The sequence below is a fragment of the Polypterus senegalus genome, chromosome 9, assembly GCF_016835505.1.
Source record: "Polypterus senegalus isolate Bchr_013 chromosome 9, ASM1683550v1, whole genome shotgun sequence".
Lineage (NCBI taxonomy): Eukaryota > Metazoa > Chordata > Cladistia > Polypteriformes > Polypteridae > Polypterus > Polypterus senegalus.
The window spans coordinates 45988469-46004777 of NC_053162.1; the positions used below are offsets into that span (position 1 = coordinate 45988469).

The window sequence follows — 16309 nt, forward strand, 5'->3', positions numbered from 1 at the left end:
TCCTTTTCAGAGATATTACGGTAAGGTGTCATCGGAATTTAATGGGTGTTCCAGGCAATTCACAACACAGAGAAGCCGAACCTGTTCTCACCCTGATAATATCTCGCACTGCCACCTGGTAGATTCCTCCAGATAAAGTACACGTGCAAGTATAATCAATACAACGCTTGCGTAGCAGGAGCGTCTGCTGCAACATGTCTCGTGTTGCAAGAAGTATAAACTCGGCCTTCAACATAAAAGGTGCAGCCAGATGTGTTAAAATAAACTAACAGACTACAATAATAACCTGGAGAGAAATCTAATACTGATCCTGCAAGTCAAACATGGAAGGGATTGCTTCACTCACCTGACCCTACAAGCACCTTAAACTCAAATGTGTTTATGATTGTGCATCATTTTTGTTTTTTCTAGCATTCCTCATTTTCATGTGTTTTGTTTTCTACTAGGAATTTTGCTTGGCACTGAATTTGATTTTATCATTTGCAACATTATTACTTTTAACTTTGTTTTGCACTAGTTGTTTTTTTTTGTCTTTAAATTTGTGGTCATTTGTTTGCAGGTGCTACTGTATTGTTACACTGGGACAGCTGGGAGTGTGCAATGTGTGATGTCAGCATTGACCTTTAAAAATAATGGAAATATTGAAAGTTTTTAATGACAGTATTATTTTAAATATGTTTTCCTGTAGCAACATTTTGCTTTTATCATGGGCACTGTCATCTTTTGCTGCTCTCAGTGCAGGGTAAATAGGGAACTGCTAGGAAGAATGATCAGGAATGTGTGATGTATGATAATTTTACCATGACTGCATAAAAGCCAGTGATGTACACTCTCTAATTGTCCACATTTGTGTACAACTCTTTTATTATTGTTGTTAAGATATCGCTGGTTACAAATTGTTTTCTGTTCTTAGACTTGGACTAAAGTCATACATATTAGGTTAGTGAATGATTCTGGTTATTGACTCTCCTGCCACATTTCTCAATGTACAATTTTGTCTCATGCCATGGCCTAAAATATCTATCTATCTATCTATCTATCTATCTATCTATCTATCTATCTATCTATCTATCTATCTATCTATCTATCTATCTATCTATCTGTCTTTATGCAAAAATATTATTAAAACAGTAAACTAAAGCCAATGAGTGAGGTGGAGAGGTGGGGCTTCCATTCAAAAAGTCAATCCCTTGAGGCTTCAGTTTACTGTTTGTGATGTTTGTTCCAAGAATTCCAGAAGTAACTACAGGTAAAATTCCATTACAACAAACTCCCAGGGACCTAAAAAATATTTCATTGTAACGAAAATTTTGTTGTAATGAGATTCTGCATTTGTTACTATAGTGCTTTCTTTAACTTGCATAACTTCTTTCGCGTTAATTTTAATCTCCTCCTGCCTACAAGTTATGCTGATAAGAATTTTTCTCAACATTTCCTTGCGATAATACACTTTCCGGGTGTGAAAGATGCCCAAATCCAATGGCTGAAGCACTGCTGTGCAATTGGATGGGAGGAATTCAACGCGAACATTATCTAAATGTAGAAGCATGTTGTGGGCAGCACAGTTTTCAATCATCCTTTTCTTCTTCAAATTGTGAGGTTTCTGAAGTCTTTTGAGACACCCCACCCCAATGGGAACGACATGCTGAAGTGCATCCCGAAGTGCGTCTGTGGAAGATTGTTTGTCTGTTGCCAGGGCAGGGCAAAAACAGGCTCATAGCTCTGGAGTGAAGCGACACAGACGCAAATTGTAAAATTTCGGGGTCGCGCTCTATAAGTCCCTGTCTTACACCCCAAAATACTAGGCTTAGTCTTAGTACTTCAGCAAAACCAGCTTTATTCAGCTTGAAACAGGAAAGGCATAGTTATTTATTGTAACGTAAACAGTCAGGCAGGGTCATGGCCAGATCAGTGACCAAGTAAACCTGTTATCTGCATTTACAATGTACCTTGCATTATCCATTGATATGTTTTCTGTTTGCTTTGGCAGAGAGACGCAGCATAACTGAGAGACACAGTATAGCTTTGAGCCTGCTGTTGCCCCGGCAACAGATAAACAGTTTTCTACAGACGCACTGATCGCACTTCAGGACGCTCTTCGGTGTGCTGTCTAGTTGTTTACAAACCTCACATTTTCTTGAATGAATGCCGCATTAATAGGAATGTTTCTTGGACAAGCATCACTGAACCTCATACAAACTGCTTTTTCGATGTATTCAAATGGAGCAGTTCACATATGTATTGCAACCCGAGATTTTTCTTCTTTTTTGCTCAGTCTTTAAAGAAAGTTGACAGCATCGTTGGCGAAATTCCGAATTCACTGATAGCGTCTTTTTTCTTTTTGCCGCAATCGATTCTAATATGAACTGTTATCGTTTTTTCCTGTCTGCCATTTCTATAGGAGTGTGACAATGAGTTAAATTCCAATGGATGTTTTTCAAATGTTGATGAGCAATAAACAAAAGGTATCGCTGAAAACCACCGAAAACAAACAAGGCAAAATAAAAAAAAAGTAGAAGGAAAGTTCGAAGAAAGAAAAAAAAATGACAATGCTTCTGTTTGAGGGATCGTTGTGCAAGACTGAGCTGCGGCCACAGAACTAACTACTCTGTGGATGATTCATTCAGGCATTTCAAGGTCTTTTGGGCACTTCGTTGTAATGAAAGTATCTGCTAAATGTACTTTGTAGTAACAAGATTTCTATAGTCTCGCGTCATATGGGGAAACTGTCAGAACCATAAAAATACTTCGTTGTAATGAAAATTTCGTCATAGAGATATTCGTTGTAACAGAATTTTACCTGTATTTAAAACTATTTCAGCAGAAAAGCGTGTTTTGTGTGTTTTATACATTTTGAGCATACCAATAGAAACAGTAGCTGACATGTGGATTATGCCACACCAGTAATATGAGATTTTTTTTGCTTGTTTCCATTGACATTGTCCACATTAATCATTATTCTACAGCACTGGTCACTGGTCACTATTGGCTTCTATTATTTCATAAGCTGTTTTCTCTCCTTTCTGCATGAAAACATTAAAATTAACTTTTTTTCTAAACCACCACTGCAAAGTACCTGGGGTAAGTAACATATAAAAATATAATTTTCAGGTTTAATGTTCCACTAAGTACAAAATTCCACGTAGAATGTAAAACCAGAATGAACTCAAATTGCTGAGAAGGAGAGCTATTGGATAACATAACACTTATTTAATGCCTCAGAGAAGTGCTAAGGTGAGATCAGCACTCAGTTTATGTAAAACCAGTGGTGGCTGCAAATCGTTGGTCTCAAGGTATTTAACAAATAAAAGAAACCTGTCAGAAAGCCAAAAAAGAGGAGCAGGATTGAGTACTCTATGGAGCTCCCAAAATAATCCTGTTGACCTGGAGGTTGGTGATCTTCATAAAATGGCAGTTTTAAATGTTGCAGCCCTGCTGAATATCAAGAAACATTATTGTACCTTAATAAGAAGAATGGCAGTACTAGCTTCAACTAAAGTGTTAAGTAAGATTTACATTTTTTTTTTTTAAATTAACTGAAACATATAGGAGAGACAGAGTGGTGGCAGGGTCTAGCTATAGGCTTTTTGTGTGAGATGGAGAAATTCCTTTCTTCTGCTGGTGTGGAAGAAATTCCGAAGGCATTGAGTGCATTTTACTTTTGATTGACTGAACGCTTTGCTTGGCGCTGTGCTCAGATGATTAGTGCCTGACTGTATCTTCCAATAAGCACTTGCTGCTAATGATAAGCTATCATCCCTGGTGTATTGGTTTTGAGAGAGCAAGTCATTGTTTGATGTGTCTAATTAATTACATTTACTTGTTTATTTCATAATATTGTTGAACACAATAATATCTGATAATTAATAGCTCCATCTGTTATTTTGATATGATGGGGATTAAGCTGTTGGGCCTAAATGTGATGAATCATCTTTAATGGAAAAATACATGATTTCTGTTTCTGATAATCATCACATTTTTCACAAACCAGTTATTGATTGTTATTGAGGATCTGATGCATTTTCCACTGTAATGAGGTAATTATATTCCTTCATAGTAAACCACTGACATTTTTATTTATTTTTGCTTAGAAGAATTTTGAGTAAAATATGTTTTGCTTCTCCTTATATGTGACATGCCTTAATATTGCCCATCATAAAATCTTTTCCATAATTATTTAATGCAATATTTGAATACACTCATACACACTGGCCCCTTGCCAGCTACAGAGGTCACTTTGAATCAGTGTGCATAGCAGTCGCTGCTAGCTCTTCAGTACAGTATCTGTGCTTGTCAAGGAAAGACTCATCTGAATGCTCCCAGAAGCCAATAAAACTAAAACAACAGAAATAGACCTAAAAATTCCTAAAACTTGTGATGTGATTCACTTTATGCCAATAACCACCATTGTACTGACTGAATGACATGGATCAAATTTAGCAATTTCAGCAGGAATGTATGAGATAAATTTGAGTACATAAAAAAAAGAAATGCATGCAGACATGAAGGGAATGTACAAACTCAACACAGTGACCAGGCACGGGATTCAAGACTAGAATGCTGCATTAGTGAGGCAGCAGTGCAAGTAAATGCACCACCATGCTGACCTACTTTCAAATCACTTGACAGTTAAAGTTATAATATACTATAATATAAAACATTTTCTAAGATATATCAATTTATGAAAAATGCAACGCACCACAAGGCAGTCAGATGTGTAATTCCAGCGACCTAACGCTCTTATCACCAAGCAATAGGTTTTCCTTAAGTCAAATACCATCATCCAAATTCATTTGCAGAGAGTCTACCTCAGGATATTGCAGCCATTCTTTTCAAAGATGGAATGCGATTACATTGTAATTACACCTTTTTGTTGAAGAACATTTGATAAAATACTGCAAAGTGCTTGATAAGCCCCATCCCCCCATGCAATGTCTCAGGCGAGCTGCCAACTGGGATTTTAAAATAGCAGCGGCTAACTGCTGTGCGATCTTCATCAGATCACTTAATCCAATGATTCTGTACATGCTCTATATCCCCATTGTGTAATTAGCTTTCAGGCATGATGGCTATAGAGTTGAATGATCTGTGGTGTGGCGACATGGAGAAAGTGGAGAGCTGAGGAGAAAGTGGTCAGGGTGGTGTCCAGGCTTCAACACCAGGAGGTAATGGACAGGATCAATACAGGGCAGTCAGGCTTTGAATGGGATGAATCCACCAAGCCAATGGTCAAAAGCCAATAAGAAAGGAAAGATGGACCTCATCATCATGGAGGTTATCAAGATGGAGAAGGAGGAGGAGAAGATGAAGGCAGTTGCACAAGTTTAACAGGGATGTTGGGCAACGTGGGAGGGCATTGTGAGTTTACTTACGGAAGCCGCCACAGTTCCCTTATCAGAACTACCTACAACAAACAGCCAAACCCCCAGAATCTCCAGCAGTGTTTTGGCATTGAACAAACATTTGACCTATGTGGGACCACCAAGGCCACCCTTCAACTCATACTGTCTGGCTGTATAATCTCCATGGCACAAGGTCGGTTCAGATGGCAGGATGACTAGGTGTTTAGGAAGTCTGCAGATGTGGTGGAGAAAGCATGGCTTGAATGCAACCTTAAAGAGCTCAGCAGCTCTCTTTCTTCAGGCAGGGAGAGCACATGCTCCAGCAGAAGGCCAGCACCAAAGTTTCTAGCATCAGAAGCAGAGTGGGAGATGGAGGTGGGCAGTCAGCTCCACTTCTCAGGGAACATCTGCAGCCACCTCACTGTGGCCGGACACGGTTCTGTGGGCTGCAGTGACACGAGAGGAAGAGAATAAAATACTCAGACCTGGTTACAAAGTGCAGGGAATCCAGATGCCGTGTAAGGCTCTGTCTGGTTAAGGTGTGAGATAGTGGGTTATTGGGCCATGCTGAAGGACCTGAGTTTGCTGGGGGGCAGACTGCAGAAGACAACCAGGAAACTTTTAAAAGAAGCAGAGAAGATAAGGTTCTGGTTACGACTTTGGAGTTGGACAATGCTTGGAGAGTGAATAACTCCTGAGGAAAGGTTATTTGCAGCAGGTGTTAGGGAGACATCTCTGTTCAGTGCCCCACCACTAGGAGATGTTCTGGAAACTAGGGATGAAATATCAAGAAATGGCGGCCTCCAACTTATATCCGTGCAGCTAACTGAGCAGGCACAGGTGGAGGTGTGGCAGGCATAGAGCCAAGCAGGAAACATCTACCTGTTGCGAACTTGAACAACAGACACAGTCAGACACGGACACCAAATGTCTGAAGACAGACGCGTTTATTCTCTCTCTTAGGTTCTACACACAACACAGTGCCTCAATCACCACCATATACAGTTCTCTTCAATGTCTTCTTCTTCTCTTTGTTCTGCCTCCTCCACTCCACTCCTCTAAGCGTTGTCCACCTCCTCCTGACTCAAGCTCCCAAAAAGAGTGCGGCAGCCTCCTTTATACCGCACCCAGAAGTGCTCCAGGTGTCTCCCGATTGACATCCGCCAGCACTTCTGGGTGTGGCGGAAGTGCTGCATATAAACTCAGCTCCTCCTCTGGTGGCATCTCTGGGTGTGGTGGAAGTGCTTCATGCCCAGACTCCAGAGCTGTCCAGGCACCCCCTGGTGGTGGCCACAGCCCCCTGCCAGGTTGAGCTTCCAAGCTCCAGTTCCATGACCCCGATGTAAACCATGGGGCTGCCCTCTCGTGTCCCGGGGGAGGTACTGCTGGTCATATGTCCCTTCCCCCGGTTTTCTCTTTAAAAGGGTGTCCCGGACAGGCAAGATCCCCTGCCATCCATCACATTGTATATGTATGGTGTTTGTCCAAATTCTTCCATGACTCAGGAGTGGAGATATGAGCTATGTTATGTTGGGAGTGTGACACAGTAGTCAGAAATGGCCTCTAAACTACAGATTTGCTGACTTAATATCTTGCTCCTGAGAAAGAGTGCAAGTCATCAACCTGACTATACAACAACTGTAGAAAAAAAATTAAAGCTTTTTCTTTACATCTGTACTTGTGAAGTACTTTGGAATGGCATTTATTATAGAAAGGTTCTACATAAAATGCTATATTTGTTTTTTGTGTATTTCATTACAGCTTTGGAAAAGGCTATATAGATGATCAGTTTTCCTTTAGACTTGCATTGGTGCAACACCTTCTGGGTGGGTACTGAGTGACCCTTAATTTTTCCCTACTGTCTTTGAGTACCCCCTCCTAGTGGTCACTTTCAATCTGTTTTGACTTGTAAGGTGTTTTCTGAAAAATTCTTGTGCTATTTTCCTAAAGCTATTTGGCCCACTCATTAAATGATTCTTATAGTTGTTCCTGAGAAATGAAAACTGACGTAATGCTCTAAGTACAGCGCCGAATTGCGCAGCACTTGTTGATGTGCTTTTGCAACCCTTGCTGCTGAAAAGTGTTCAGGGATCAAATTCCTTAGGGAAGGCACTGTGTGTGTATTTGAGTCTTACAACAACAGCCTACATTTGCTGTTAATATTCTGAGGAATAGGTTGAGCTAAATGGTAATTTCAGGATTTTCAGCAGACACAGAATTCTTCATGGACAATCAAGAATACAGCAAATGGATTTGTGAAGTAAGGATTTCTCAGTATTTATTAACTTCTGCATTTCATTTCTGTTATTATGCAATATATTCATTAAATGTGTGTGCTGTTCCTTCGGTGTAATGATTTATACACCACAAATGTTAGGTTAAATACAAGATTAATAAAAACAAATTTCATATAGAACAATATTGTATTGTGAATTGTTTATGATTGTTCAGTTTAAGAAGACAGACGTTTCATGGTAAGAATATTATACCCTCTAATCATGTCACCAGAGAGTAGCAAAGTGTTACATATTGGTTATCAAATGTAAGTAAGAATTTCTCTGTACTGACTCCATTTGTCAAAAATCACCCTAGTCCTTCATGTGCGCCTGAGAATCACCTTCTTGGCACTGCTGAGGTAAGCAGTACCACCCTAGGATGACAGGTGGTGCTCACAACCAACAGTCTCTCCTTTCCCACCAGCACCTCTGACAAGCCACCAAGAAAGGGCAATTAACCCAGCCACAGTGCCCAGAGCTGGTCCCAGCCTGTTCAGTCGAAAATAGATGGTGTCAGATTTTGGATACAGAACCCGACCTGGAGCAAGTTCTATCGATTTTCCCAATCCTCCTTAACTTAGGAAACCTTTTGTTTCCATCTTTTTTGTTGATGCTATCATGTGTGGCTTTTGTTTTGGTTTGATTAATTAAACAGGGTCAACTGACTGGTGCTCCAATATCTTAAAGCAGCTTGTGCTATTCAGTCCATTGGTCACACTCTATCTTTTTCTTCTTCTTTCAGCTGCTCCTGTTAGGGGTTGCCACAGTGGATTGTGTTTTTCCAAATCTTCCTGTCCTCTACATCTTGCTTTGTTACATCCATCACCTGCATGTTTTCTCTCACACTCCTTCCTCTTTTCCTCTTCCCTGGCATCTCTCTCCTTAGCATCCTTCTCCCAATATACTCAGCATCTCTCCTCTGCACATGTCCAAACCAATGCAATCCCCCCTTTCTGATTTTGTCTCCCAACCATCCAACTTGAGCTGACCCTCTGATGTCCTCATTTCTAATCCTATCCATCCTCATCACACCCAATGCAAATCTTAGCATCTTTAACTTTGCCACCTCCAGCTCTGTCTCCTGTTTTCTGGTCAGTGCCACCTTCTCCAACCCATATAACATAACTGGTCTGACTACCGTCCTATAGACCTTCCCTTTGACTCTTGCTGATACCCGTCTGTCACAAATTGCTCCTGACACTCTTCTCTACCCATTCCACCCTGCCTGCACTCTCTTTTTCACCTCTCTTCCACAATCCCCATTACTCTGTACTGTTGATCCCAGCTCTACAAATGTATAAAATGGGAGATGACTGAAATTACTCACTGCTACCCTCTAACTTCAGAAGATGACCCTGACCAATTCACTTAGTAATCTATACTTAGGAACAACATTTGAGATGACAAAAATCCATGAAGGAAGTTACGTCGTGTAAATATGAAAGGAATGATTTTGCTGTATCCATAAACTAAATGACAAGTTAAAAAGAAAAAGGTCCATCTTTATCTCACCAGCTGTCTTACCACCTTTCAGGTCAGTTCTTCTGGGTATAGACTCCATACAATATTTTCCCTCTCCTCTACTAATTAATCTGTTATGGTACAAGGCAGAAAAACAGATTGCACCTACTTTTTCAAGTTCTGTTTGCAAGAATGTGTCAGTTAACGCTCAAGAAAAACAAAAACGTACATAAACATATTATTTTCCAAACGTTTTAAAAGTAAATGAAGCATCTTGTTGGCAGCCACACAACAAGGGCATCATTAAGCCGTCGTTTTCTCTGATCACCACCATATGCTGATCTGTCATTCACGCCAAAAATATCTCATTTTAACATCAATCTGTGGCCAGCTGCCAAACAATTGGTCTCAACTGCTCAAAGCATTGAAGATTTCATTCTGACATATCTTGCAACATAACAAGATTACCAAGTTTTTTCTTATCTTATCATAAATTTAGAGCAGCTTTCTGTGGGGGTTTGATCAGGAAACAGTGTGAATGAGAAATGACTAGGTGTATGGATCTGATGGATGGATGGCTGGAATAGGAGGGTGGATGGATGAATGGCTATTTAGTCCTAAAAAGCTTTTCACTCTCTCATCTTTTGGATTGGGTAGCACGGTGGCGCAGTGGGTAGTGCTGCTGCCTCGCAGTTAGGAGACCCGGGTTTTCCCCGCGTAGAGTTTGCATGTTCTCTGATACTCTATATGTTCAATTTCCTCAAAATAAACTATTCATGGTGGCTCTAAAATCGGTACTGACCCCTGCGCCACCACCACCTACTCAAAGCTTCATGATGCTCCAACAATGATGGATGGATTAAAAGGCAAAAGTCTACGTGACCATCATCATCATCAAGCCCTTCCGTGAGAACCCTAAATCCAAAGAGGACTGTTTCATTTATGTTAGGTAGAATGCCCAGAGGGGACTGGGCGGTCTCATGGTCTGGAATCCTACAGATTTTATTTTTTCTCCAGCCGTCTGGAGTTTTTGTTTTTCTGTCCCCTGGCCATTGAACCTTACTCTTATTCGATGTTAATTAATGTTGATTTATTTTGTTTTATAATTGTGTCTTTCATTTTTCTATTCTTTAATATGTAAAGCACTTTGAGCTACTGTTTGTATGAAAATGTGCTATATAAATAAATGTTGTTGTTGTTGTTGTTCTCTGTGTGGGTTCTTTTCCGGTAATTCTGGTTTCCTCCCACAGTCCAAAGACATGCAGATTAGGTGCATTGGTGATCCTAAATTGTCCCCAGTGTGTGTGTGTGTGCCCTGTGGTGGGCTGGTTCCCTGCCCTGGGTTTGTTTCCTGTGTTGGCTGGGATTGGCTCCCAGCAGACCCCCGTGACCCTGTAGGTAGGATATAGCGGGTTGGATAATGGATGGATGGATGGATCTTTTAGATTGACCACCACAGAGCAATCTACATAAAATGGAACACTTGCCCGGACACCTTTAACTTTGTAGTGTAGTTTGTTTGAGGAAAGCTGACTCAGAACCATCAAACGTAACTTTACTTTTTCTACAGTAACTGCGGTCCAGCAGGAATATATATTGTACAGATTTTCATTATTCGAGACCTTTTTATTTTCTTTTCATTTGTTGTCAACTGATCATGAGTATGCTAAATATGTTGCAAATGTTATTATGTCCTGCAGGATGTGAGACCCACAACAAAACCCAAGCAGACTCAACACAGGATTTATCCGTGTAGAGTTTGTACATCTGAACTGGACTGAAAATGCATGTAGGTTTGTATTCTACTATATATGTATGTTACCTAAGTATACCTTTTCTGAATGACACTGTATAAAATGAAACAGACCTTAATTAAACTGAAAAGAAATCAAAATGTCCAAGCATGAGCTAATAGATACCATATTTGACTCAACTACACATAAGCCTCCCTTCTTTGGGAAATCTTCCTAATTTAAAAAATCTGCAAATAAGCACCAGACGTGGAGATAATATAACATTCTTAATCCAGTTTAGTTCAATTCAGGATGACAGCGCCTATTGTGGCAGCAAAGAGTGCAAGACAAGAAGGATCCTTGGATGGGGCATCAGTCCCCTGTAGAGTCAGTTAAGTGTGCATACTTGTCTTTGATGATGTGGGTGGACATGTGGAATACCAAGAGGGAAACAAACCCGCAGAGACACAACAGGCAGACTCCACAGGAATAACGGATGCATGTGGGATTCAAAGCCAGCATTTTGGATCCATTAGGCCACTGCACTACAATACCACCCTACACGTTGTGGAGTATACATCCCATGCATCTTGCTTGGCTGACATTTGATCTTACCATTTCTATGAATGTACTTTTTTAATGCAGTGTTGTACCAGGCCAAACCCAACCTTAAACATGTTGCCACTCCATCACAATGCAGATTTCACTTGTTTTTAAGCTTTATAGATCAACACATATCCAGGTTACATTTTAGAACAACAACAAATGGATTTTCAGATTTTCAGAGGCAATAAGCATCAATTCAAAACTGTATTCTTATATTAAGAATTTATTTCTTCATGAAAGTTTCTGGCAACACCTACAGAGACACAACTAATCTTATAAATAAAGTAGGATGCACCATGTTAGAACCATTGCTGTTGGCCATCAAGCTATCAAAGTAATTTTCTAAATTTAATTATTAAAAATATTATCAATGATGGGACCAGCAATAGGTAAAGTTGTAGTGCAGTTTAGGAATGGCTTATAGGTAAGGAGGGAACAGAACCAATTTGGATATTTCTTATTTGTTTTCAAACCTAATAAGATAAAACATTTTGGCATCTCCCACATAAAAATAGCAGTTCTTTAATAGCACTTTATGGTTCTTTAATTGGTCGTGTGGTTTCACGTTGAAATAATACTTAACCAAGCACCATTACATTTTGGGAAGGATTCCTTACATATGAAGCTGGTTCTTTGTGCTTTGAAAAGTTCCCTGATATGAAGGAAAAAACTGCAATTTTTGATGCTCGATAGGCTACATAGCATGATACTAACAGATAAAGAAGACCTGTACTTATCCTGTGTTACTGTATGCGGCAAGAGTCGTTTTAAAATCAGGAGCTATTGGTATTTCACAGATCTGTTATCATCTATAGTTATTTACTGTATGGAGCTTGTTATGGATATAAATAAATAAATGTTCTTTCTGGAACCTTCATGTAGATGGGTCTTTAAGGTACCAAATATGGTTCCCCTATGGCATCGCTCTGAAGAACTGCATTCTGGCACCTTTATTTCTAAGAGGACCCTTCTGCTTTCTCCAGGCTTAGCTGTGAGCAAAACATTATTGGTTGACTTCTTTTGTAATATCCTAGAAATAAGAACATCTGGTTTTTGACAGATTGAAGACAAAATTGTTTTAAATACCAGTTTCCTTGCATGATTAACATTGGTCCGGTGAGGTGTGCAATTCATTTATTAGGGATCAGGATTTGGAAACTGGGAGCTTTGTGTTTAGATCCCAATACAGCTGCTGTTTCGATGTCATTATTTGTACTGTTCTTTCCCATGAAACTATCCATCCATCCATCTATCCATCATCCAACTTGCCATATCCTAACACAGGGTCACGTGGGTCTGTTGGAGCCAATCCCAGCCAACACAGGGTGCAAGGCAGGAAACAAACCCCAGGCAGGGTGCCAGACCATCGCAGGGCACACACACACACACAGATACACACATCCACACACCAAGCACACACTTGGGACAATTTAGGATCACCAATGCACCTAACCTGCATGTCTTTGGACAGTGGGAGGAAACCGGACAACCCGGCTTTCAAATGAAATTTCACATTTAGCCAAAGACTGTTAAATCCCTCCTAGACCATTTCAAACTTTTTCTTTTGAAAAACAGTCACTAAAGCTAAAGGGTCCTGATGAGTCTCAGTCATTCTGTCCAGTTGCAGGACCTATATGTAAATACATTTTTGGTTGTAAAATCTCTCTTATACATGAAAAGCATGTATTTAGAAAGAGATGTTATCAATATAAATTGGGATGTGAAGTTGAAGCAGTTCCATATGATTTTGCAAAACGGAATATTTACGGAGAAATGGGGGAATACACTGAGGTGCGCTTTTAAAACTTCCGTTTTCGGGCAGATGACTGATAAAAAAAACGCGTCAAATTAACCTTTTAATCTCTAATTCAATAAAAGATCACATTAAAAATAAAATAGTAAAGTAGAAATCAAACAGTGGAAAAGTAAATAAATTATCTTTCCACCCATTTTAACTCGTCATGCAAATTTAAGGCCACTGGTAGTCGAAGTCTCACTGGACAGAGGAGTGAGCAGTATAGGGTTTTATTTGTTTAGTGCTTCTGTTTGAATTTGTGTGGGTCTGCTCAGACTTTCTGACTCAATATACCCACTAAATGTTCAAAAATAAATAAATAAACCAACAGATAAGTAAATAAACCAGTTATGCAGACGAAGCTTAAACACACCGATGTTTCTATTCGCCTTGGCCAATGAAGAATACATAATATGAAACTGCAAATTATTTATTTAACAAAATACCTTTGTCAGTTTTTTAAACTAAATGCATGGTGCATACACTTGTCTTTTACTCGCTACATCCAAAATATAGTTTGAAATATGAATTTTCCTAACTTAATCTTTAATATTTCGAAGGTTTGAGCTTCAGAGTTTCACTTTGTTCAACCCACTCTCTCCCAAATAGCTGAATGTAATCAGAAACGTGAATGTGTTCGCCATTCAACGTATCGCTGTATAGTTTGCCAGAGTGTCAGATATTCAGAACGCCCCATAACTGTGAGCAAAGCCCAAGGCTAAGTGTTCGTCCTATAATATGAACACGGTCCGTTTTAGCAGAAATAAATGATTAAACAATGTATCTCTCGAAAGCGAAGTGTTTATACGATACTTATTATAAAACGTCCCATCTGTTTCAGGATGGACAGAGTTATGTCTCTCTTTACAGACTCGGAAATCAGATAAACAACCGGCTGTTTTCAGAATGACGGTTAAAGTCGAAAAATGAAGAATAGTATCTATCTATCTATCTATCTATCTATCTATCTATCTATCTATCTATCTATCTATCTATCTAAGGTAAAATGACCTATCATGTCTAACATTATTTCCTTAAAGGCAAAACACGGATATCTTAAATACTCTCATATTGATTAAAACGCAGCCAGATATTAAAAATCATTACAACCTTATTGTATTTTTATTTATTTATTTATTTATTTATTGCTACCCACTTGTCTATTTTCTCAACTTGCTACCTCCATAACATGCTTTATTCGAACCCAGTGCCACGGAAATTAATAACGAGCTCTGGACGGGATGCCATTTCAGCACCCTCTGTAGTCAAACCCAAACCCACATCTAGTACTGCCTGTAACATTCAAAGTCATTAAAGCACATAATGTGCGTGCAGTAGTGGAATGTTTCAGGATAAGTTTCTCACCCATATTCAAAAAATGACTTCACTGGAAAAACTGGACTGAACATAAATTTCGGATCGGTATATTAACCACTACTCCTACGTAAGTTGTACGATAAATAATAATAATAACAATAATAATAATAATAATAATGAATTGTATTTATATATAGCCTTTCTCATACTCTAAGCTCAAAATCTGGCAATATTTGCTTCAACTGATAAACATTTGTCAGTCTGCTGAACAACATACCTTTACTTCCAAAAATATAAGTGAATACAAATTTCCACAACTGTTAGCAGGAACGTAATTTCACATACTAATAACTGAAACACTGTCTTTAATAAATTCCACATTTTTTAACATTATAATACAATTACGAAAATTTTCGAAAAGAACTCGTGCATTGCTGAAACGCAATGAACCACAAAATATGGATAATACAAAACTGCTGTATCATTTTTTTGACATTAGACCTTCATAAATTAGGAAAGGAAAAAAGTTTCTCCATTGACAAACAGCACTGAGTACCATGGACAGCGCAATGTTCAGCCGGTTTACTTCTGAACAAGAGTAATTTACCATAATGGTAAAACAAAACTTAATTAATCTGCTTATTAACCCATTTATTTAACTTAAAAAAAGATCACTGCAAACTTTTTGTCCGTTTTAAAATAAAATTCCATTAGTATTGCAACACCTGTGTGATAAATTGATATGCAGTCTTAAAACTGATCATTTACTTGTTGACTATTTTAAGTTTAAAAGCAGTAATACTACTTTAATAACAACAATAGCAACTATATACATCAAACAATTCTTTGATAATAAACCGCAACTTTTTAGTGCGCTCAAAGTCGGACGGTTCAGGTGCCGCGCTTCTTGCAGCCATTCAATCCAGAGTTAGGTATCTGTACATTTCCCGTGACACACAAAAGTCCAGATGTCGATCGACTGAACTTTCAGAGGAGTACAGTCAATGACCCCAACCCTCTTAAGATCGTCTTTCACCATCCCGTGTACTTTACAGCAATTAGAGAAGTAGTTTACTGACCGTCCGCGTCAAAGTGCTTCCAGATTTCTAGGAACTGTGAAGCCGTGAGCTCCGCCAGATGCAGAAAGGGGGGCTGCTGTTTGTTGGCCATGCTCCCGATCACACTGTTAACAATTTCCTAGCAAGTTTACTATCCAGCTTCTGCAAAGCTCTGTCTGCGCTTTCCTCCGCAGTCGCTGCTTTTAAAGGCCAGGAGACCGACAGTGACGGAGAGAATCCTGCAGGGGGCACGCGCATTCCGGCGTCAATCCCTTGTCTGCGGCGCGTCCTCGCCGAGTGGATAGAAGGAAGGAGCGGGGATTCACAGCATTAGGAAAGCTCAGTGGAGCGATACATTAGGCAGCGGAGCAAAGAGTAATGCGAAAAATGCGAGCTCTCCTTCAGAAAGGAAGAGTGAGAGAAAACAGTTTAGGGCTGGTAATAAAACACACGATGATAAAATATACTTCGTTACACGCAAAAAAAAAAAAACAGTTTCACGAAAAAAAAAAGAATAAGGAAAACAAAAAATGGGAGGTTTAGGAAAGAAATTCTAATACAAATGAGATTAAAACACGCCCTTCATGTACATATACTTGAAAACAGAGAATGCAAGCTAAACAAAAAATAAGGTAAGAAAACGCAGAAGAATAAATATATAAAATGTTAATTATCTAAACATCACTCAGCATGACTTTAGAACTGTTCCCGGGGACAATGA

The 16309-nt window shown here is 39.3% G+C and overlaps 1 protein-coding gene across 2 annotated transcripts in view; it reads right to left on the reverse strand.

Annotated features, from left to right (window-relative positions):
• Nucleotides 1-15798, reverse strand: part of calb2a (calbindin 2a) — a 104604-nt gene extending 88806 nt beyond the window's left edge. Inside the window, exon 1 of one of the 2 annotated variants that reach the window (XM_039763065.1) lies at nucleotides 15610-15798. In XM_039763065.1, the coding sequence (XP_039618999.1) occupies nucleotides 15610-15700 (91 nt within the window). In that variant the 5' untranslated portion in view covers nucleotides 15701-15798. The remainder of the gene's footprint in view (nucleotides 1-15609) is intronic. The other variant, XM_039763064.1, reaches the window with a different exon arrangement.
• Between the last annotated feature and the right edge of the window lie 511 nt (nucleotides 15799-16309).